The sequence below is a fragment of the Canis aureus genome, chromosome 7 (assembly GCF_053574225.1).
Source record: "Canis aureus isolate CA01 chromosome 7, VMU_Caureus_v.1.0, whole genome shotgun sequence".
NCBI classification, from domain to species: domain Eukaryota; kingdom Metazoa; phylum Chordata; class Mammalia; order Carnivora; family Canidae; genus Canis; species Canis aureus.
The window spans coordinates 72,149,181-72,171,223 of NC_135617.1; the positions used below are offsets into that span (position 1 = coordinate 72,149,181).

Consider the following 22,043-nt stretch of genomic DNA (forward strand, 5'->3'; position numbering starts at 1 on the left):
TGCCTCTCTCTCTCTGCCTGGGTCTCTCATGAATAAATAAATTCTTAAAAAGGGGGGGGGACTCTTAGGGCAGCATTGAAGACACTGCTTTTGTCTAGAGAATTATGAGGTGAGGTGCCTGAATTTCAGTGTCTTCCAGGATGCCTCTCCAGACATTTTGGTGGAAGTGTTTTTCAGTTTGCTGAATTCACTGACTAGGCAGCTGGCCATTGCAATCTCTCAAAAGCCTCAGGATTGAAACAAAAGAGGGGGTCTGATGGGAGAAAATTGGATGCGCTCAAGTCAGAGGGGCATGCTCCTTAAGGGTTCGTTTGATAGATACTAAGTGTCCACCAAGCCAGAAGCTAGGGATACAAAGTGAGTAAAAATTAGTTTCCCTGTCTTCAGTCTCTGCAATTTGATGGGAAATGTGTAAACAATGGAGGGTGTTACCACATTGTAATAGGACATAGGACTTGTGCTATCAAGGTCATCATTGTTCACTCACAGTCCAGTCAACACATTTCTTCTCACCTAAACAAAAAATAAACAGCAAGTTGTGCAAGACCTTCTCTACCCACTTAAAAGAGAATGTTCTATGTTTCAGGGCATGATCCTAATGAAAGCAGTCATTTTGTGCTAGTGGGGAAAGTTCAGAATCTAGAATCAGAGGACTTGTCTCAAGTTGTCCTTCCCTTCCATTAGCTGTAGGAACGTCGGCAGGTCTCTTAACTTCGCAGACTTCAATTCCCTCCCTGAAATCTATTTGATTGTTGTGGTTGGAGGACAGATAATGAACGCAAAGGACTTCCTCAAGTACACACGTTAATAGTATTGTCACTGTTCTCCTCTCTTAGTGTGAGATCATGAAACTGATGGTTTTAGCATCCGTCCTCCACCTCTTGAAAGACCTCGGTCAACCTTTAAGACAGTTAACAAACAGTTCTCCGTCTTTGCCTAGGGATCCTTAGGAAAATGACCTCCACAGGTCCATCAGGACGTAGTGTCAGAAAGGGAAGGACATGACTTGCCCTAAAAAAGCCAATTCAAAAGGAAATGAATTCCCACTGTGATGGAGACTCTTCAAGCGGCACGCCTACGGGCAGTTCTCCAACCTGCAGCCTCCGGCCACGACTGCAACCCGCAGCTCATTTCCATTTCTCCTGAGTCAGCGGACTCCATGTCTGGGAGGACCGAGGAAGGCTCTCTGGCCGCGGCCGACGCCTCGGCGACGACTGTGGCCGGCCCCTCTATCCACCGACGGGAGCCAGACTCTGTGGTCGCGGTTCGGAAATCTGCGCGGGAAGTGGGCGGTGCGTGGTGCGGCGGTGCCGCGCTGTGCCTTGGAGCTGCCCAATCGCGGCGCGCCATTCAGTGCGCGCACGGCAGCCTCGGGTGACCGCCTCACTTAACCGATTTCAGGCGCCCGGGAAGACCTGCCCCTTTGAGCTGCTGAGGGGGCGGGGCGGGGCGGGGCGGGGCGGGGCGGGACCTTGGCGGCGGCCCCCGGTTGGGCGCTTCCTCAGTCGTCGGTCGTGAGAGACAGCAGCAGAAGCCAATCAAAGGGCCGGCGCCCTCTCGGCGCGAGCTCCCGCGCGCCGGGTCGCGGCCGTTACTGGCGGCGCGCGGGGACTCGCAGTGGGTGAGTTCTGGGGGCCGCGCCCACCGCTCGCGGGAGCCATCTTGATCCTCCCGTAGGGCGGGAGGGGCGTGCCCTGCCGCGCCGGGGCGGACGGCACTTGCCGGTTGGTTTCTCGGATTGTAGTATTCAGCCATACTTGACGCCCCGCCCCGAGGTTAGGTATGAAGATGGGGAGACGTGGGGCCCGGCGGGAAGCCCCTGGGGTGGAGATGAAAGATGGTGGCGCCCCGGATGGAGCCGCGGGGCCTGGGCTCCCGTTGAGTTCCTGCCTGCGGGACGGAGTCAGCTCTCCCCGGGGACGACGCCTGCTTTCCCTGTCAGCAGTTAGCCTCTAAGGGAATTCCACCCTCACCGTTTTGAGTTTTCATCACCTTTCATTTGTCCTTTCGCAGGACGGTGGGGTTAATTTTGTTTGTTTTGTGACTGTATTCCGAGCTCCTTGAACAGTTCCAGGTGCTCAGTAGGTATTCTTGAATGAATATGATGTGACCTAGGGGAAGAGACACAGTTTGCGAAGGCAGAAATGGAAAGTAATGGTTGCAATATGGTGAGAAGTGTTAGGGGAAATAAAAGTTCTCCGACCACGGGGGGCATGTGGGGACACCAAGGACAGAAAGCAAGGACGCCTCCAGGAAAGGCCTTACTGAGGAAGCGACATTTGGACTGAACCATAAATCATGGGTAGGAGTTGGACCAGAAAACTAGGAGCTAAGGGCCAAGGAACTGACCAAGGCATGCAGGTATGGGGAACCACAGGAGCAGTGTGTTCAGTTTGGGGAGAGAAGGTCCATGTGGCTGAACCATAGGCTTTGGCAGAGGGAAGCAGGCCCTGAGGTGCAGATCATGGAGGATCTTGCTAAAGAGTTGAGATTTTATTTCATCCTGTGGGCATGGAAAGCCATGAAGTATTAAACAGAGGACAGAAAATACCTTGTTTACCTTGGGCAAGTTCCTTAACCCGCCTATGTTGCAGTTGCTTAGTCTGATAGAGTAATAATAATAGTTTAAAACATTTTTATGAGGATTAAGTGAGTGTCAGTATAAACTAGAGTAATGCTTCATACAGAACAAGCCTCTATGTACCTCGGTTGTTAGGATTCTCGGCAGTTAGTTGATCACATTGAGATGTTCTGCTAAAGTATAAAAAGCATGCGGTTTGCCTCCAGAAGCACATTTGTTCCTATCCTTTCCACCTACCTGCTATGTTACCCTAAGCAAGTCATTTAATGTTTTAGCCTTAATTTTTGAGGTTTTATTTATTTATTCATGAGAGACAGAGAGAGGCAGAGACATAGGCAGAGGGAGAAGTAGGCTCCATTCAAGGAGACCGACGTGGGACTTGATCCCTGAACTGGGATCATGCCCTGAGCTGAAGGCAGACGCGCAATTGCTGAGCTACCCAGGTGTCCCTTAGCCTTACTTTTTTAAATGCCTGCCTCATATGTCCATGGTGCCTAACACATAACACAATGCTGAGCACATAGTTGATGCTTGGCAAAGTTTAGCTCTCTCTAAAATATTTTTTTCAGGCTGTGGGTTCCAAACCAGTAAGTGGATGGTGAAATCAATTTAGCAGGTTGCAGATCAGCATTTAAACAATAGTGGATGGGAAAAAAAAAAAATGAAAACTATCAGTATATCATATACCATAAGGCTAAGCATTGTTTTTTCTCAGAATGTTTGTCTCTTTATACATAAGCACATGCATTTGTAGTATGTGTACTTGGGATCTCATACTGTTTATTCCCACCCCCGTAATATTTATTTATTATTATAGACACAAATGTTTTTTAAATAGTTCAGAAGGATAATAACAGGTTGGTTGTCAGAAGGAGACATGTCGGGACACCTGGGTGGCTAAGCAGTTGAGCCCCTGCCTTCCACCCAGGTCGTGATCCTGGGGTCCCGGGATGGAGTCCCACATTTTATTTATTTTTTTTTTTAAATATTTTATTTATTTATTCATGAGAGACACACACACACAGAGAGAGAGAGAGAGAGAGAGAGAGAGAGGCAGAGACACAGGCAGAGGGAGAAGCAGGCTCCATGCAGGGAGCCCGATGTGGGACTCGATCCCGGGACTCCAAGATCACGCCCTGGGCTGAAGACAGGCGCTAAACCGCTGAGCCACCCAGGGATCCCCCCACATTTTATTTTGGGATTTTATTTATTTATTCATGAGAGACACAGAGGCAGAAGGAGAAGCAGGCTGCCTGCAGGGAGCCCGATGTGGGATGGGATCCTGGGACCCCAGAATCACCACCTGGGCCGAAGGCAGGCACCCAACCACTGAGCCATCCAGGTGTCCCAATAAATAAAATCTTAAAAAAAAGATAGGAGACATGTCAATCTCCTATAACTCTCCAGGGTTATCTCCAGTTATCAGCCTCCTCTCTGAGACTGCCCGAGGACCTGAGATGATAATGTGTTTACTTCCCAGGTCATGGAGGACACCCAGGCTATCAACTGGGAGATTGAAGAAGAGGAGGAGACAGAGAGACCCAGTGAAGCCTTGGGGCGTGGCTTAGAGCCTGTAGGGCGGTTGCATATCTTCAGTAGTGCCCATGGACCAGAAAAAGGTCAGTTTCTTGGATGATAAAGTACTGGTATAGGCCTCTTATTTTTATGGGGAGGTAGTTGGATGGTTGTAAGCATCTTTTATATGTTTCGAGGAGATCTGAGTTTTTCACTGGGAATGCAGAGGAGGGGCTGATTGAGTTGATTGCTCCTGGCAAGTACCCTGGACTCAATGGGCTCAATTTTACTTTGGTAGGAGAAGATGAAGAGATTCAGATGGAAATCCAGCATGGTCTGGAAATGAATGGTGGTGATGGTTGCACAACAATGTGACTGTACTTAATGCTACTAAACTGTACACTTAAAAATGGTTAAATGGTAAATTTTATGTATATTTTACTGCAGTAGAAAAAATCCAGTGTGGATGGATGGGGTATTGACAATGAATAATGCATTGCTTATATTCTTCAATACTTATACGTCCTACCGTCTTTTATTTTTCTTATGTGTGTGGGGACTTTGAGTTAGTAGTGGGGTACTTACTTAACAGGAATATTTTCCCGATAGCAGGCCAAGACTCAGGCCTTAACCTATCTATCTCTCTAATTCTTAGATTTTCCCCTGTATCTTGGGAAGAATATGGTAGGCCGAATGCCTGATTGCTCTGTGACCCTGCCCTTTTCATCCATCTCCAAACAACATGCAGTCATTGAAATCTTGGCCTGGGACAAGGCACCTGTCCTCCAAGATTGTGGCAGCCTCAATGGTACTCAAGTCCTAAGGCCTCCTAAGGTCCTAAGCCCAGGGGTGAGTCATCGGCTGAGGGACCAGGAGTTGATTCTCTTTGCTGACTTGCCCTGCCAGTACCATCGCCTGAATGTCCCCCTGCCCTTTGTTTCCCGGGGCCCTCTAACTGTAGAAGAGACACCCAGGGTACAGGGAGGAACTCAACCCCAGGGGCTCCTGTTGGCTGAGGACTCGGAGGAGGAAGTAGGTATGTTTGTATATTGGGAGGGTGGGTGAGAAGATGGGGATGGTGAGTATAGAACAGTCAACTAACTTAATTCCTTTTTACTCTTAGATTCTCCTTCTGAAAGGTGTGTGGTGAAAGAACCAAGGACCTCCCCTTTGGCAGCAGTAGTTCCAGAGAGGTAAGTGCCAAAGGGCCAGACACTTACATCTTTAAAAGGAGGAGGAACCAGGGACTGTAGAATCTATCTGCAAGAGATGATTGTTATGAAAGTGGGGCTGGGGAATTGCACATACTCTTTTGCTCAGCTGAACTTTTATTGAGCATCTCTGATGTGCCAAGTGAGAACTAATTGCTGGAGAGAAAAGAAACAAACAAACAAACAAACAGCTACTGCCTTGTGTCTGCCCTTAAGGTGCTCATAGTTGAGTGGAGTATTTCTTCTTGGGAAACAGATGCTATCAACCCTTTCTCTTCTGTTCCCTTTTACAGTGATGAAGAGGGGCCTTCTCCTGCCCCAGATGGCCCTGGGCCACCTTTTGCCTTCAACCTGGACAGTGACACAGATGAGGAAGAAAGTCAGCATTCAGCAGCGGGAGAGGCCTCCTTATCTGCCAGAAGAGGCTCCACTGCAGAAACAGAACAGCTGAAAGCTATGACACCTGCAACCCAGCTTGGAAAGGATCAGTGTTCAGTGAAGGAGAGGAACAATAACACAAAAGTTGAGAGGGATGCAAGGAATGGGGTGGTCTCACTTGGGGGGATTCTGGAGAGAAACCAAAGTGCTGGGGAGGACAGTGACACAGATGTGGATGAGAGCAGGCCTCCAGTAAGGCCTGCTGAAGTCCATTTAGAAAGGGCCCAACCTTCTGATTTCATAGACAGTGATACTGATGTGGAAGAAGAACGGATCCCTGCAACACCAGCTGTAGTTCCTATGAAGAAGAGGCAAATCTTCCACAGAGTTAGTACAAAGAGTCTTCAGGAACCTGCTTTGGTACATCTACAGGAGATCCCAGCTGGTAATGATACAGATGTGGAGGAAAGTGAGATCCAACTGGCAGTCCCTCTGGAGAGAAACCAAATTTCCATGGTGATTGACAGCAATACAGATGATGAGGAAGAAGTCTTAGCAGCACTCACTTTGGCACGTCTGAAAGAGAGCGGATCTGATACATGGAACAGAGGTACAGATGTGGAAGAGGACAGGGCCCAACCTGTGGCCCTTCTGGAGCCAAGCCAAACCTCTGCTGGGAGAGATAGTAAGACAGACATGGAGGAGGAGGGTCTCCCAATGGAAAACAGAAGAACTGTGCCCAAGTGTCATACAGACAAGGCATGCTCAGAAAAGAGGCAGTTTCCTCTCCAAGACAGTGATCTAGAGGTAGATGAAGATAAGAGCTTACTTGAGGTCCACCTGGAGAGAAATCAAGCCTCTGCCACCATAGACATCACACAAGTGGAAGAGAAAGTCCTACCAGGACCAGCTATTATACTTGTGGAGAAGCATCAGGTGCCTGTGGTATGGACAGATCAAACATATGTGGAAGTAGAAGGGGGCCAAGCAAAGCTGCCTGTGATGCACCTAGGGGAACCCCAGCCTCCTCTATCTGAGGACTGTGGGACAGATGTGGAGGAGGACACATCCTTAGCAGCCTCACTGGTGGCAGATACTGCAAAGCACCAGCTTCTAGCAGAAGGGGATGCTGGGACAGAATCGGCTGCACCAGTTCTTGAGCAGGAGAGAGTTCTTGAGGCGAGGGCCCAGGGGGTTTCACTTGTATCACAGGTGGAGCAAGATCTTCTCCCTGTCTCAAAGGAGAACCTTATAGATCTGGTGGTGGACACAGGCACTTCAGGAGAAACCATCCAACCACAGAAAGAGGGAGCCCAGACCCCCACAGAAAGGAAGAGAGAACCACATGTGGACAGGACCAAGAACTGTGGAGACAACCATGGTGGTAAGTGCTGGCCTTCTTCCTTGACCCCGAAAAGAAAGAACGCTTATAGAATATCTTAGTCCACTTGGGGTACTGTAACAGAATACCATAGGCTGGGTGGTTTATAAACAATAGAAATTCTTTCTCATAGTTGTGAAGGCTTAGAAGTCTAAGATCAAAGTTCTGGTATGGGGCAGCCCCAGTGGCACAGCGGTTTAGCGCCCCCTGCAGCCCGGGGTGTGATCCTGCTGGAGACCTGGGATCGAGTCCCACGTGGGGCTCCCTGCATGGAGCCTGCTTCTCCCTCTGCCTGTGTCTCTGCCTCTCTCTCTCTCTCAGTCTGTGTCTCTATGAATAAATAAAATCTTAAAAAAAAACAACAAAGTTCTGGTATGATTGTGTTCTGATGAAGACCTACTTCCTTGTTCATAGGCAGCTGTTGTCTCACTGTGTCCTCATATGGTAGAAGGGCACAAGTTAATTGTGGGGTCTCTTTTATAAGGGTACCAATCCCATTCAGTGGGTTCTACCCTCATGACCTAATCATCTCCCAAAGACCTTACCTCCTAATAAAATCACATTGGGGATTAGGTTTCAACATATGAATTTTGGGTGGGATACAAACATTCAGTCCATTGTAGAGGGCTTGGGGTTGGGGAGAAAATGGTAGAGAAAGAGTAAGGAGTTAAGCATGAGATATGACTTATCTATCTTATATTGCTCCCCCATCAGATTCTGAAGACCTGGACCTACAGGCTACCCAGTGCTTTGTGGAGAGAGAGAATCAGAGCCCAGAAGGTGAGGGCATCTGTGTTGTATGGATGTTGGTGCAAGTGGGAGCTGGGAGCCCAGACTGGTGGTCCTTGAAGGTTGTGAAAGCTGGTGTAGGTGGGGCAGGAGGCCAAGAATGGGTCCCCAGAGTTCTGTGGAAGAGCTAGGCGTGAGCCAGCTTTTCTTCTGCAGCAGTCCAGAGCATGGAGGATGAAGCCACTCAGGCCTTCCTGGCTACTCTACCCCAAGAGTCTGGCCCTTCCTATTACAGCTTCCAGGCCTCAGGTATAAGAAACTCTATCCTTCATGCTCCTAACTTGGCATCATTGCTTTTTCTCTTTACATGTTTCTTTCATATTCTTTGACTTTTTACTGACGTTTCTCCATCTCCATCATTTTTAAAGAGGCTGCTATGAGAACTTCTGTATGCATCTTATTTTTTTGGTCCTCTTCCCAACTTTCCTTTAATGACCAGCTTATGATTATGATTATTAGGTTTATTATTCATGAATTTTTTATTTTAAAAATTTTATTGCTTTATTTGAGGGAGAGAAAGAGAGCACACCTGCACGATTTGGGGAAGGGGTGGAGGGAGAGGGAGAAACAGACTCCCTGCTGAGCAGGGAGCCCCATGTGGGGCTCAATCCCAGGACCCAAGATCATGACCTGAGCCGAAGGCAGGCACTTAACCTACTGAACCACCCAGGCATCCCTATTATTCATGAATTTATCTTAATCTTTTCTCATCCTATTTATTACTTTCCCAATCTGCATCTCTCTCTCTCTGTGTGTGTGTCTCTCTGTCTCTATCTCTCTGTCTCTCTGTCTCTCTCTGTCTCTCTCTCCCTGACTCTACTTCCAGGTGCCCTGGATGAGCCGTGGGAAGTCTTGGCAACACAGCCATTCTGTCCAAGAGAGTCTGAGGCCTCTGAGCCCCAGCCCATTGCTGCCCACATTGATGCCCATGGATCTTGCCCCTCTACACCTAGGACAGCACCACAAGCCCAACATCCAGAGAGCCCAGTTCATGCAGAGCCACTGGGGATTCAAGGCAGAGGGATGCAGACTGTGGAGAAAGACATGGGTACACCAAGAGAAGCACCAGAGGAGGTGGCCCCTGAGAGAGGCCCATTGGACAGGGAAACCAAGAAGCTGCCAGCAGGAGAGAGAGAAGATGTGTTAGGAGAAGAGTTAACTAGAGGGATACGGGTGTTAGCTAGAGATAATCAGGGACAAGAGTCTGACCAAAAGGTGAAAAGTGCAAGTACTGAAAGGAACATGGAGAGTTTAAACATAGAAATTGAGATACCCAGGGAGGCACAAGAGAAAGAGACAGAAAAGCAGTCTATTGCAAGAGAAATATTTGAAAGAGAAGCAGAGAAACCAGTAGTAGAGAGAGAGGGTGAGCCAAGTGGATTAGGCATGAAGGTACCAGAAGTAAAACTGGAGAGAGGCCCACAGAGAGGGGAGATAGAGAAAGGGAGCCAAGACCAGGAAGGGCAGGCCTCCAGTCTAACACCAGAGCCTAGTGCAGGGATGGGGGCCCAGCAGGGACTTGCTTCAGTCCCAGAAGCTTCTGGGAGCCAGTCAGGTGGAGCCCCGATGAGCCCCAGCAGGCAGGAGAGAGGTAAGTGAAGGCAGAGGGGAACCTAAGGTGGTACACAGCACTTGTGCTAAACAACCCCTAAGTGGCTGAGTGCTTAGACCCCAGCTACATACACTTTTTTTCACTTTCTGTCTAGGCCACCTGACTTGCAAGGCGCCACCTGCTGAGAAGGCCTCTGTGGTGAGAACTGCTTTTTCTACCTCCCTCTATTTCATTGTTGCCCCTTCCCCTGACCTTGCTTTAATCTCTTCCTTTCTCCATCTTCCCAATTGTCTTCCATTGTCACCACTCCTTAGTTGGCTCTGTACCTTTCCCTTCACACCTATCATTTTTTTTTTTTTTTTTTTTACACCTATCATTTTCTGTATCTGTTTCCCAAGGTCTGTCTCCCTCTGCCTGACTTAGAATGTCCTTTTTTTTTTTTTTTTTTTTTTTCATGTCTTTCCCATCTTTTTCCAGCCATCCTTTTATTACCATCATCCATCTCTGGGGAACACTATACTGGCATGAGGATAGGTCTGTGGGAATGAGGACTGCTTCCTCCCTAGGAAGTTCCAAGTCTCATGAAGGGAGGTCACAGACAAGTGAAGTGCCAGGAACACACTCTAACAATAAACAAGTATCAAGAATAGTATCCAAGTACTGTCTCTCTTCTCTCTGCCTCTTCCTCCCTCACTTACTTCTATTTCTCCTCAGGGTGATCAGGAATCCGCAGATGCTCATCTGCCTGCTGCAGTGCCTGAAGCTTCAACCCCACACCACAACCCCCTCCTCTCTCAGAGTCAAAAACATCCTGTGTCTCAGCCCTTCCTTTCTTCCTCTCCATCTTCTTTAGAGCCCATTCCCAGGACCAGGCAAAATGGGAATCAGGAAGTTCCAGGGACTCCTTTATCCTCAGAGATGGAGCCTCTGTACCCAAAATCCAAAGTCAGGCTCCGAGGGTCCTCCAGGAAGACACTCTCTGCAATTTCTTCTTTAGCCCTTGAACCTCACTCAACCATCCCCACAGACCAGCCCCTCTGTCCTGAGCCCACATCTCGGGTCACTCGGGGCAGGACACGTAGGTCCTCTCTGAAGACCCCTGAACTCCTTGTCCCTGAAGTCCAGCCTTCCACCTCCAAAGACCAGTCTGTCACTGCTGAGCCCATATCTCAAGGCAGGACACGTAAATCTGTCAAGGCTCCTGAACCAGTTGTCTCCACAGCCACTCAGAGCAGGGCACTTAGGTCTTCTGTCAAGACTCCCAAAGTAGACATCTCCACAACCCCTGCGCTCCAGCCTTCTACTTCCAAAGACCAGCCTGTCACCCCTGAGCCCACATCTCAGGTCACTTGGGGCAGGACACGTAGGTCCTCTGTCAAGATCCCTGAACCAACTGTCCCCACAGCCCCTGCACTCCAGCCTTCCACCTCTGAAGACCAGTCTGTCATCACTGAGCACACATCTGGGGGCACTCACAGGAGGACACGTAGGTCTTCTGTCAAGACTCCTGAGCCAATTGTCCCAACAGCTCCTGAATTCCAGCCTACTATCCCCAGAGACCAGCCTGTCACCCCTGAGCCCACATCTCAGGTCACTTGGGGCAGGACACGTAGGTCCTCTGTCAAGACCCCTGAACCAACTGTCCCCACAGCTCCTGAACTTCAGCCGTCTACCTCCAAAGACCAGTCTGTCATCACTGAGCCCACATCAGGAGCCACTCACAGCAGGACACACAGGTCTTCTCTCAAGACTCCTAAGCCAACTGTCCCCACAGCCACTGAGCTCCAGCCTACCACCCACAAAGGCCAGCCTGTCACCCCCAAACGTATATCTCAGGGCAGGACACCTAAGTCTTCTAGCAAGACTAACACATCAGTTGTCTCCACAGTCCCTGAGCTCCAGGCTTGTACCCCCACAGACCAGCCTGTCATCCCCAAACTTGCATTTCAGGCCACTCGGGGTAGGACACAAAGGTTCTCTATCGAGACCCCTGAACCAGTTGCCCCCACAGTGCCTGAACCCCAGCCTTCCATCTCCACAGATCAGCCTGTCACTCCTGAGCCCACATCTCGGGCCACTCGGGGCAGGACACATAGGTCCTTTGTCAAGATGCCCCAGCCAATTGAACCCACAGCCCCTGATCTTGAATCTGTCACCCCCACAGATCAACTGTTCTCCCCCAAGGTTCAGGGAAGTCAGGGTAAGATGCTAAGGTCTTCTACAATAAGTGCTGTGCCAGTTCTTACCACTCCTGAATTCCAGCCTTCTGTCCCCACAGACCAGCCTATTCCCCCTGAGCCCATCTCTCAAGCCAATTGCAGCAGGAGGCTGAGGGCCACTAGGAACCATGAGTCCCTTATAGCTCCCATTATCTGTGAGCCCTACTCTGCACTCCCTGAACCTAAATCTCGGTCCTCAAGGAACCAAAGACAAAGAGCAGTGAGAACAGTTGAGTCCCTCAGGACCATTCCCAAGCCGGCCTTTGCCCAGCTTCCTGAAGCCCCCACTCATGCTACCCAGATCCACAAGTTGGAGGCAGCAGGCAGATCGGAGTTCACCCTGGGGCCCCCACCTAAGGCCTCTCAGAGCCACAAGAGGCCTTTGGCTACTGTGGATTCACCCCCACCTCAAAAACGGCACCAAAGAGGAGAAGTCACCCAGGAGACAGTGTTCCTCAAGGAGGAGGAAGAAGATCCAATGGAGAGGCCAAGGGAGGAGGAGGTGAGGACAGGGCCTGACTGAAGCTAGGAAAGGGCCTGGAGGCTCCGAAACTCCTAGCAAGATCTTTCTCAATCCCAGGTTGTAGTGGTTCCAGGACCAGGCAAGAGAAAGAGAGACCAAGCAGAGGAGGAGCCCAAGAGAATCCCAAGCCGCAGTCTTAGACGAACCAAACCTAACCAAGAGTCCACAGTCCCCAAAGTAGGAGAGAAGGGGCATGGGGCTTGGTGGGAGGCAGATGTGGGAGGATGGGAGGATACCAACGGGTTTGGAAACAGGCGCTGATGGCATGGGTTGCTGTGTCCAGCTCAGGCTAACTCCCTCCGCAGGTTCTCTTCACAGGAGTGGTGGATGCCCGTGGTGAGCGGGCAGTGCTGGCCCTGGGGGGGAGTCTGGCCAGCTCAGTGGCAGAGGCTTCCCACTTGGTGACTGATCGAGTCCGCCGTACGGTCAAGTTCCTGTGTGCTCTGGGGCGGGGGATTCCCATCCTCTCCTTGGATTGGCTCCACCAGGTGAGAGGCTAGAAGATGACAGAAGAGGTACCATGGCAGAAAACTACTCTTAGGGTGCCCTAGAAAGGGGAAGGAGGGGCCCAGGAGGACAAGGGAGGTGAGTGAAGCAGAAAGCTTAATTCAAAAAACATTTTGTAAGCTCCCTCCAAATGCTAGGTAGAAGAGCTGGGTGGTGAGCTGGGCTGAGCTTTGATGCTGACTGCTACTGTCCTTAGTCCCACAAGGCTGGTTGCTTTTTGCCCCCGGATGAATATGTGGTGACTGATCCTGAGCAGGAGAAGAACTTTGGCTTCAGCCTTCGAGATGCCCTGAGCCGGGCTCGGGAGCAAAGGTTGCTGGAGGTAGGAGGCTGTCTTGTGCCCCATGCTCCAACCCTCCCTCCTGAGGTTCCCCAGCTATTCATAGCCTCTCAGTGCATACATCTGTGGCCTCTACCATTTTCTTTCTCTTAGGGCTATGAGATCCATGTGACTCCAGGAGTCCAGCCACCACCACCTCAGATGGGAGAGATCATCAGCTGCTGTGGAGGCACTGTACTACCCAGCATGCCCCGGTCTTATAAGGTATGGGTGGGAACACAAGTATTGAGGGGATAAGGGAGCCCTGTAGTATGTAAAGGGATAGGAATGAAGGAAAAGTCTGTTGATTCCAAGTGGATTTATTTGTATTGTATTTTAAAAATTTTCAAACATACAGAGAGAACCTTTATTATCAATGAACCTCCATATATCAATCACTCAGAATTAACAAGGTAGTTTAGATTTTGCTACATTTTCTTCATGTATTGTTTTTCTATGCTGAACTAATTTATTTTTTAGTTGTTGTTTTTTTTTTTTTTTAAGATTTATTTATTCATGAGAGACAGAGAGGCAGAGATACAGGTAGAGAGAGAAACAGGCTCCTCCAAGGGAGCCCGATGTGAGACTTGATCTTGGATCCTGCGATCACACCCTCAGCTGCAGGCAGACGCTCAACTGCTGAGCCACTCAGGTGTCCCTTGCTGAACTATTTTAAAGGAAACTGCATACATCATATTATTTCCCCCTATATACTTAAAGTATCCTTTTCTAAGAAATTATGTACTTTTTTTTAACGTAATGACAATGCAATTATTGATCCATAACAAAATTAACAATAGCTTCTTAGTCATTTTCTCATACTCCATTAGTCAGATTTCTCCAGTTGGCCAAAAAGTTCTCCTTACAGTTCAAATCAGGATTTAAACAAGGTCTATGTATTGCCACAATTGCATATCTCTTTATTCTCTTTCACTCTAGAAGATCTTCCCCCCACCCAACCCACCCAGGCTTTTTTTTTTTTTTTTTATTCCATTGGCTTCCTGCAGAAACTAGGTCAGCTGTTTTTTAGAATGTTCCCGTCTGGGTTTTACTGTTTGCCCCCATGCTGTGTCATTTATCTTGTTCTTTTACATTCCTTATAAACTATAGTTAATTTTAAAAGCTTGAATAGGGATGCCTGAGTGGCTCAGCAGTTTGGCACCTGCCTTCGGCCCAGAGTGTGATCTTGAAGACAGAGGATTGAGTCTCACATCGGGCTCCCTTGCATGGAGCCTGCTTCTCCCTCTGCCTTTGTCTCTGCCTCTCTCTGTGTGTCTCTCATGAATAAATAAATAAAATCTTTAAAATAAAAAAAAAATTTTAAATAAAAATAAAAGCTTGAATAAATTCAGGTTTGGCTTTTCTGGCAAGAGTACTTTTGGCAAGTGCTTCATATCAGGGAGTCTATTTCAGTGATGCTGAAACTGATTCGTGGGTTCTGAACCTATTCCTAGAATTCTTTTTCACCCCTGACTTTGTCTTTGCTGTCTTTCCCCAGCCTCAGAGAGTTGTGATTACATGCTCCCAGGACTTCCCTCGATGCTCTATTCCTTTTCGGATTGGGCTGCCCATCCTCTCACCTGAGTTCCTGCTAACAGGAGTGCTAAAGCAGGAAGCCAAGCCAGAGGCGTTCATCTTCTCCACTTTGGAAATGTCATCCTCCTGAAAATGTCACTACAATACTCTTTTCCCTCCCAGACCAGTGAATAAAAGTGTTAGAGTAAGATTTGGAAGAAAGAACCTAGGGCTTTAGAGAGGATTGGGGTAACCTGACCTGACTTATCTTGGAATATTATGGGTAAACAACAGATAGGGAGGTCTGGAGCCACAGATTTCTTAAGTGGTCACTTAGGGTTGGGTGGTACCATACTCAGATATCTTAGCAGAACTGATGTACTTACTGTTCTGGGCAGACACAGTATCCTACCTCCTGTTTGGAAGCCACTTCTTTTCCTCTTACTGGGATCCTTACTCTCCTCTGAAAGATAGTGGAACAGTTTTAGTGTCAGGAACTTGAAGGGATGCTGGGAGTGAGTAAATTTGAGGTTGGAGTTATGGAATCCTCTAGAATATTTTCCTTTCTCCTCCATCGTGTTAGAAGCGTTCTTTAGCTTTGACTTTGAGCAAATCTCTGCACTTTTCTGGCCTGCTTTTCCAGTGTTTACAAAATTAGCTTAGGTTTAACGTCTGATAAATAAATATTCACTCTGTGCCTTATGGTGTAGTGCGGTTTTTTGTTTTTGTTTTAGTGCGGTTTTTTTTTTTAAACATAAATTTAAATTTTAAGAAAGTTGGTTGATTACAATGATATGGAGAAATTATAACCCTTATTATACATTCCTGGTAGGAATATAAAATGGATCAGCTACTGTGGTAAACAACCTGACAGTTTCTCAAAAAAAATTAGATGTAGAATTACCAAATGACCCAGTAATTCCATTAGTAGGTATACACCCAAAAGAATTAAAGAGTGTTCAAACAAATACTTGTACAAAAATGTTTATATCCACACTTCACAAGAGCAAAAAGGTGAAAAGAAAAATGTCTATCAACATTATTTATGTGAATAAATACGTGGAATATCTATACAGTGGAATATTATTCATCCATAAAGGGAGATGAAATACTGATTCATGTTACAGTGTTTTAAGGATGAACTTTCAAAAGCATTATACTAAGTGAAAGGACCCAAACACAAAAGGTCACCTTGGATGATTCCACTTACATGAAATACCTAGAATAGGGGATCCCTGGGTGGCGCAGCGGTTTGGCGCCTGCCTTTGGCCCGGGGCACGTTCCTGGAGACCCGGGATCGAATCCCACGTCGGGCTCCCTGCATGGAGCCTGCTTCTCCCTCTGCCTGTGTCTCTGCCTCTCTGTCTCTCTCTGTGTAACTATCATGAATAAATAAATAAAATTTAAAAAAAAAAAAAAAAAAAGAAATACCTAGAATAGGTAAGTGCATAGAGACAGAGTAGAGTGGTTGTTGCCAGAAGCAGGGGAAGTGGGGAATGGCTGCTTAATGGGTACAGGGATTTATTTTGGAGGGATGCAAATGCTTTGAACTAGAGATAAGGTGACTGCCCAAATTATGAATGTATTAAATGTCACTAGACTTTTTTTTTTTTTTTAAAGATTTATTTATTCATGAGAGACACAGAGAAAGGCAGAGACACGGGCAGAGGGAAAAGCAGTCTCCCTGCAGGAAACCTGATGAGGGACTTAATCCCGGACCCCAGGATCATGCCCTGAGCTGAAGGTAGACGCTCAACTGCTGAGCCACCCAGGCATCCCTAGACTATTCTTTTTAAAATAATTTTGTTAGGGATCCCTGGGTGGCGCAGCGGTTTGGCGCCTGCCTCTGGCCCAGGGCGCGATCCTGAAGACTCGGGATTGAATCCTACATCGGGCTCCCGGTGCATGGGGCCTGCTTCTCCCTCTGCCTGTGTCTCTGACTCTCTCTCTCTCTCTCTGTGACTATCATAAATAAAAATTAAAAAAATAATAATAAAATAATTTTGTTACGTGAATTTCACCTTAATAAAAACGATGGGTGATTAGTTTGTGACTTTTCTGCGAGTAAATTATACTTAAGTTTGTAAAACTTTGGTGTAGTAGAAAGAACATGAGCTTTACCAAATGCTGCTCACTTTTTTTTTTTTTCTGTTTTTTTTTTTTTTTTAATTTCTTATTCATTTATGATAGTCACAGAGAGAGAGAGAGAGAGAGGCAGAGACATAGGCAGAGGGAGAAGCAGGCTCCATGCACCGGGAGCCTGACGTGGGATTCGATCCCGGGTCTCCAGGATCGCGCCCTAGGCCAAAGGCAGGCGCCAAACCGCTGCGCCACCCAGGGATCCCAATGCTGCTCACTTTTAAACATACAAACATGTCTCAATAAATATTAAGCACAGCCATTGTAGGTGTGGCACATGATAGGACCCAAATAAATGTTAGTCTGCTTGTATAACTCGGAGCCTGTACTGTGTAAAACTGACTATGGCCTTGAGGTCCTCAGGATTCCTTACAATTTCAGCTGCCTCTATATTCCCACTTAGCACTTGTGCCCTCCTACTTAGTGACATTGAAGTGCCCCAGTTTAAATTTCTGGAAAATAGAGATCATTTTTTACATTTTCAATAAATACTATATAGCTTGTAGCACAAATGAGAAGTATCTCTATCAGAGTCCTAGCAGAAAATGATGGTACAGTGAAATTAGAAAAATTTGAAGACTGGGGCGCCTGGGTGGCTCAGTGATTGAGCATCTATCTGCCTTTGGCTCAGGTCACGATCCTGGGGTCCTGGGATGGAGTCCCTGCATGAGGCTCCCTGCAGGCAGAATGCTTCTCCCTCTGCCTGTGTCTCTGCTTCTCTCTCTCTATCTCATGAATAAATAAAATCTTGAAAAAATAATTTGGAGAAAGTTTAATAAAGTGAAAATTACAAAGAGTTGGGAGAGTTAGAGCAATCATGATGTTGCAGTACTCCAGTACCCACAGCTCTTGTGTCCACACCTTAACTCCTAATGCTTGACAGAAAGGAGCAGTTATGCAGAGAGGGCTTCCTCAATGAAAGCTGTGATTTTTTTTTTTTAAAGCCCCAAAAGCTGTGATTTTCATTGATACAGTGAATTCAGGACAACTTCTTGAAGCGAAAGCAGGGGGTGGAGGGTGCATCTGGAGGAAAAACCTAAGATGTCTGGTAGCAGTTTACGACAGCATTGATTAAGAGGAGGGTAGGAGTATGGGACTCCAAGAGGAGTGTAAAGGCTGTGGGATGCTGTCTAACAATTTTCTCATTCATGAACCCACAGGACTAGCAGCAACTTAATTCTCATCTTGGTAAATTTTCTTTGTATTTCCTCTGTCTATAAGCCACAGGATTTCACTTAATGATGTCTCACTTCCCTGCTACGGTCATAGCTACTCTGACTAGGTCCTTAGCAACAAGATCTTTAATTCTGATGGAGGAAAACATTACTTATACTTTTTCAGATATATCAGTCTGTAGGTATTACAAACAGGTCCGAAGGAAAATGTGTTCAGAAAATAGATCTTGGGATCCCTGGGTGGCGCAGCGGTTTGGCGCCTGCCTTTGGCCCAGGGCGCGATCCTGGAGACCCAGGATCGAATCCCACATCAGGCTCCCGGTGCATGGAGCCTGCTTCTCCCTCTGCCTGTGTCTCTGCCTCTCTCTCTCTCTCTCTGTGACTATCATAAATAAATAAAAATTAAAAAAAAAAAAAAAAAGAATATGAAAAAATAAGTTTAAAAAAAAAAAAAAAAAAAAAGAAAATAGATCTTGGCGGTTTCTCACTAATAAGTGGGGTCAGACTAATAATAAGCTTGCAGAGTAAAGTCATAGATAGTGAATTATCGCAGGCTTGGATGAAATTAATATACTACAAAGTTTACAACAAAATTTTCTATCACAAATATTTTAACATTGTTACGCTCATGATTACCTATCAACAGCCTTTGGCATTATTAGAAATAATCTGTAAGTGTTACAAGACGTTTTTTGTCCTTGGCAAGTGGAGAGAATAAGTTACAGAATAAACATTAATTTACTTTATGGTAAAATAGTCTTTAATAAGACGTCATGGGTGATAGAGCTTCGGGTTCTCAGACTCGGTCTACAATCTTCCGCTCTCTCACCGCTTATTAGTATAGTGTTAACTGAGGCTCTGCAACCTCTGGCCAGGTTACAGAAAGGGGGCTTATAATTCTCGGTTTCTACAAGAATCCTCAAAGAGATGAACTGGCTTCACTTAAGATGAGACAAGTAGCCGAGCTTGCGACTCAACCCACTGGAGCGGCCGCAGGACCCCTGCCCTTCCCATTTGTCCCTCGGAGTCCCGACACCTCTCCGTGACGCGGGAACTCGGGGCAGGGAACCCGGGGCCCGCAGGGCAGGCAGCGTGAACGGGGGCGCGCCGCGGACGCGAGCTGGGCAGCCTGGTCCGCGGAGCGCAGGAGCCCCGCCTTCCTGGGCAGGACCCCGGGGCGGGGGCGGGGGCGGGGGCGGGGCCTGCGGCAGCGGGAACTCCAGGCCTGCCCCTTCCCCCACCCCTCCGTGGGTCGCCATGGCCCCAGCTCTGCTCCTGATCCCTGCTGCCCTTGCCTCATTCATCCTGGCCTTTGGCACCGGAGTGGAGTTCGTGCGCTTCACCTCTCTTCGGCCACTTCTCGGAGGGGCCCCGGAGCCTGGTGGTCCGGGTGAGCCCGCGGGACCGCGGATGAGCTCTGGGACGGGAGGTGGGGCCGGACGCGGGGCGGGGGCGGGACTTGGAGACCAGTGACGGAGGAAGTCCGGGAGAGGGAGCTGGAACCCTGGAGGCCGGGGGAGCTTCGGGGCAGACCAGAGGGCTAAATCAGGGACTCAGGGATTAGCGGTTTGAAGACGCAAGAGAGTGAGGACTGTGGGGAGAGCAAGGGCGATAAGCGAGGAAAGGAAAGTGCCTTTATAGAGAGGACTATGGAGGGGAGAGTGTTAGAGGGAGCGTGTGGAGTACCCGAACCAGAGGGCTGCCTCTCCAGCCTTGCCTTTGCGGCTACTCTGCAGGAAACCCCCTCGCCACTCTGTAGGAGGCCAGGGGAAAGGGGAAGGAGCAGGGAATGGAAGAGCAAGGCAGGCAAAGCCTAGAGAGGAAGCATGAAGGGGACAGGGATGGGGGCCGCAAAAGGAGATTAGGGTTAGGGGGTGTTTTCCACAACCTTTTTGATCTTTTGTCCCTTTCTTTGAAAACCCCTAGATGCCCGCCAGGGATGGCTGGCTGCCGTGCAGGACCGCAGCATCCTTGTTCCCCTGGCTTGGGATCTGGGTCTCCTCCTATTATTTGTGGGGCAGCACAGCCTCATGGCAACTGAAATCGTGAAGGCATGGATGTCTCGATATTTTGGGGTCCTTCAGAGGTCACTGTATGTGGCATGCACTGCCCTGGCCTTGCAGGTATGAGGTCTTGGCCACTGAGTCCCCAAGGGAAATTATCTGTGAGAAGGGTGTCCTAGATTGGAGGGGCAAGGACCTTACCTTCTGAAAATGTGGTTTTAGAACTGAGGGTGTTCGGGACTTTAATCTCAGCTTCCATTCCTCTGCAGCACACATCCTTCTTATCAAGAATGGTGTACCATTCCTCATTCCCCAAGCAGATTTGTGTATTCTCACCTTTGCAACTTTGTTCATGTTGTTCTGCTTGAGATCCCCTTAGTAATACCTCTTTCAGTGCTACCCTTTCTTCGAACCACCTCCCTAGGTCTCAAGAGAAGGCTTTCCAGTTGGCACTCACTTGTCTCAGTGAGTGCTTGGCATAGCCTACTTTATGGACCTATCTGGTCACCCCCATCTGTTTTGTAAGTTCTCAGGGTAGATACAGGTCATCCTTACATACTTAGGACTCCACCGAGCACCCTCCATGTGATGACTGTTTGTGACGCTCATGGTAGAGGCAGGGACAGCTCCAGGCCAACCTGGGGTGGGGATAGCCTCTGGGCTTAGATACCCAGCAAGATACTCAGCACCTCAGCACCTCATCCTTCCCCAGTTGGTGATGCGGTACTGGGAACCTGTACCCAGAGGCCCTGTGTTGTGGGAGGCTCGGGCTGAACCATGGGCCACCTGGGTGCCCCTCCTCTGCTTTGTGCTCCACGTCATATCCTGGCTTCTCATCTTCAGCATCCTTCTCGTCTTTGACTATGCCGAGCTCATGGGCCTCAAACAGGTAAGGCTCCCAGATTCCTACCTAAGACCTATGATTCCATCTAGAATGCCTTTTTCCCTTCCAGGGATCTCTGGTCCTTCTCCCATGCTCTTCCAACTTCCTCTTCAACTCCCTCACCTACCTCCCTTTTTTATAAAACGGTCTCCCCTCAGCTCTCCACTGAAGGCCTGAAATCATGGGCTTCCTGGGCCTAGGGAAAGTTCGTGAACCCAAGATGAGGACCAGGGACCCAGGTCTCAGAAGGGTGGTTCTTGGGCCTAAGTTATAGAAAGGGAAGTTTCCTGGAAGGGGAGGAAAGAGGTGGCTAAGCTGCAAAAGGGGCTTGACCCCATTTCTAAGCTGTTTTCCCTCCTAGGTGTACTACCATGTGCTGGGCCTGGGTGAGCCTCTGGCCCTGAAGTCTCCCCGGGCTCTGAGACTCTTCTCCCACTTGCGCCATCCAGTGTGTGTGGAGCTGCTGATGGTGCTGTGGGTGGTGCCCACCCTGGGCACTGACCGCCTCCTCCTTGCTCTCCTCCTTACCCTGTACCTGGGCCTGGCTCATGGGCTTGACCAGCAAGACCTCCGCTACCTCCGGGCCCAGTTACAAAGAAAACTGCACTTGCTCTCCCGGCCCCAGGAAGGTGAGGCCGAGTGAGGAGCTAACCTGGTCCCAAGCCCTTTAACATCTGGGCTCTGGCTGCTTCAGACCAGAGGCCCAAATCTATGGACTGAAGGGGCCATCCCTTCCCCTGTTTGAGCCTCCACTCCTTGGGCCCAGCTCCATACCCTAATCCTGAATTTCAACCACTGGACCCCAAGATCTACTTCTCACCAAACCACGGAGGAAGGGTGGGGAACTTCAGTATTTCCTCACAGTTTAGGCCTTGACCCACCTCCACCCCACCTTAAGAACAGTCCTTCTAAGGAAGAAGGGTGGGCCTGCCCACTTCCCTCCCACTGTTGCTCCCTTCTACACCTCAGGGATCCCCTTCTCCCCCTCAGGCTTCCCTTCCTAGGAGTAGGATCAGGGTCTGCAGGTTTGATGGTAATGCCAGCTCTGCTGACTCACCTAGCCCCTCCTTAGGCCTTGCCCCTCCTTAGGCGCTGGCCCTGGGCTCTGTCCTCTAACCTGAGAGGATCCTCCCGCCCTTCATGTTGGTGACTAAGAGATCTCTGCCCTCCCGAGGAACGTCTGCGGCGGAAAAATAAAATTCAGCCCGTTTTTTCTACATATGGCATGCAGTCCATCAGTGTGTCTCTAACTAGAGGGCTGACTTTGGAAGGAAGGCCAGCAGAGCCCAGGCACGCCGAAGTCGAGTCCGGACGGCCACCGCGCCCTCTGGCGACCGCTGGGCGGCGGCCCCT

The 22,043-nt window shown here is 48.7% G+C and overlaps 2 protein-coding genes and 2 long non-coding RNA genes across 15 annotated transcripts; 2 read left to right on the plus strand and 2 right to left on the minus strand.

Annotated features, from left to right (window-relative positions):
• Positions 1 to 1,472: 1,472 nt before the first annotated feature.
• MDC1 (mediator of DNA damage checkpoint 1) lies at positions 1,473 to 15,192 on the plus strand. Of its 9 annotated transcripts, none has more exons than XM_077904793.1 (15): positions 1,473 to 1,621; positions 4,062 to 4,200; positions 4,752 to 5,132; positions 5,220 to 5,289; positions 5,601 to 7,069; positions 7,781 to 7,846; positions 8,012 to 8,104; positions 8,682 to 9,446; positions 9,562 to 9,605; positions 10,122 to 12,128; positions 12,207 to 12,326; positions 12,455 to 12,637; positions 12,853 to 12,978; positions 13,090 to 13,200; positions 14,474 to 15,192. In XM_077904793.1, exons 2-15 carry the CDS (start codon positions 4,065 to 4,067, stop codon positions 14,639 to 14,641), a joined length of 5,739 nt encoding a protein of 1,912 aa, XP_077760919.1. In that variant the 5' UTR covers positions 1,473 to 1,621; positions 4,062 to 4,064; the 3' UTR covers positions 14,642 to 15,192. The 9 variants fall into 9 exon arrangements, with proteins under 9 accessions (XP_077760919.1, XP_077760922.1, XP_077760918.1 ...); XM_077904796.1 differs by having other exon boundaries at positions 1,613 to 1,724; XM_077904792.1 differs by lacking the exon at positions 1,473 to 1,621 and adding an exon at positions 1,628 to 1,780.
• On the minus strand, positions 5,614 to 12,716 carry LOC144317841 (uncharacterized). The gene is made up of 2 exons (XR_013383779.1): positions 9,778 to 12,716; positions 5,614 to 9,747 (listed from the first exon to the last, which is right to left on the minus strand). It is a non-coding gene; the product is annotated as an uncharacterized LOC144317841 (long non-coding RNA).
• On the minus strand, positions 14,540 to 18,029 carry LOC144317842 (uncharacterized). The gene is made up of 2 exons (XR_013383780.1): positions 15,922 to 18,029; positions 14,540 to 15,709 (listed from the first exon to the last, which is right to left on the minus strand). It is a non-coding gene; the product is annotated as an uncharacterized LOC144317842 (long non-coding RNA).
• Positions 18,030 to 18,980: 951 nt separating this feature from the next.
• Positions 18,981 to 21,909, plus strand: NRM (nurim). Of its 4 annotated transcripts, none has more exons than XM_077904811.1 (5): positions 18,981 to 19,233; positions 19,731 to 19,927; positions 20,520 to 20,696; positions 21,052 to 21,319; positions 21,780 to 21,909. In XM_077904811.1, the coding sequence occupies exons 1-5, from the start codon at positions 19,062 to 19,064 to the stop codon at positions 21,809 to 21,811; spliced, it is 846 nt and encodes a 281-aa protein (XP_077760937.1). In that variant the 5' UTR covers positions 18,981 to 19,061; the 3' UTR covers positions 21,812 to 21,909. The 4 variants fall into 4 exon arrangements, with proteins under 4 accessions (XP_077760937.1, XP_077760938.1, XP_077760939.1 ...); XM_077904813.1 differs by having other exon boundaries at positions 18,986 to 19,194; XM_077904812.1 differs by having other exon boundaries at positions 18,983 to 19,233; positions 21,052 to 21,909.
• The last annotated feature ends 134 nt before the right edge of the window (positions 21,910 to 22,043 follow it).

What these genes read in the sequence shown, in the direction of transcription:
- MDC1 (XM_077904793.1), top strand. Translation starts at nt 4,065, where the DNA reads ATGGAGGACACCCAGGCTATCAACTGGGAGATTGAAGAAGAGGAGGAG. An exon ending in AGAGGCCAAGGGAGGAGGAG is followed by an intron (nt 12,129 to 12,206) that starts GTGAGGACAGGG and finishes TCTCAATCCCAG; the next exon opens with GTTGTAGTGGTTCCAGGACC. An exon ending in CCTTGGATTGGCTCCACCAG is followed by an intron (nt 12,638 to 12,852) that starts GTGAGAGGCTAG and finishes TACTGTCCTTAG; the next exon opens with TCCCACAAGGCTGGTTGCTT.
- NRM (XM_077904811.1), top strand. Translation starts at nt 19,062, where the DNA reads ATGGCCCCAGCTCTGCTCCTGATCCCTGCTGCCCTTGCCTCATTCATC. An exon ending in GATGAGCTCTGGGACGGGAG is followed by an intron (nt 19,234 to 19,730) that starts GTGGGGCCGGAC and finishes GAAAACCCCTAG; the next exon opens with ATGCCCGCCAGGGATGGCTG. An exon ending in GCACTGCCCTGGCCTTGCAG is followed by an intron (nt 19,928 to 20,519) that starts GTATGAGGTCTT and finishes ATCCTTCCCCAG; the next exon opens with TTGGTGATGCGGTACTGGGA.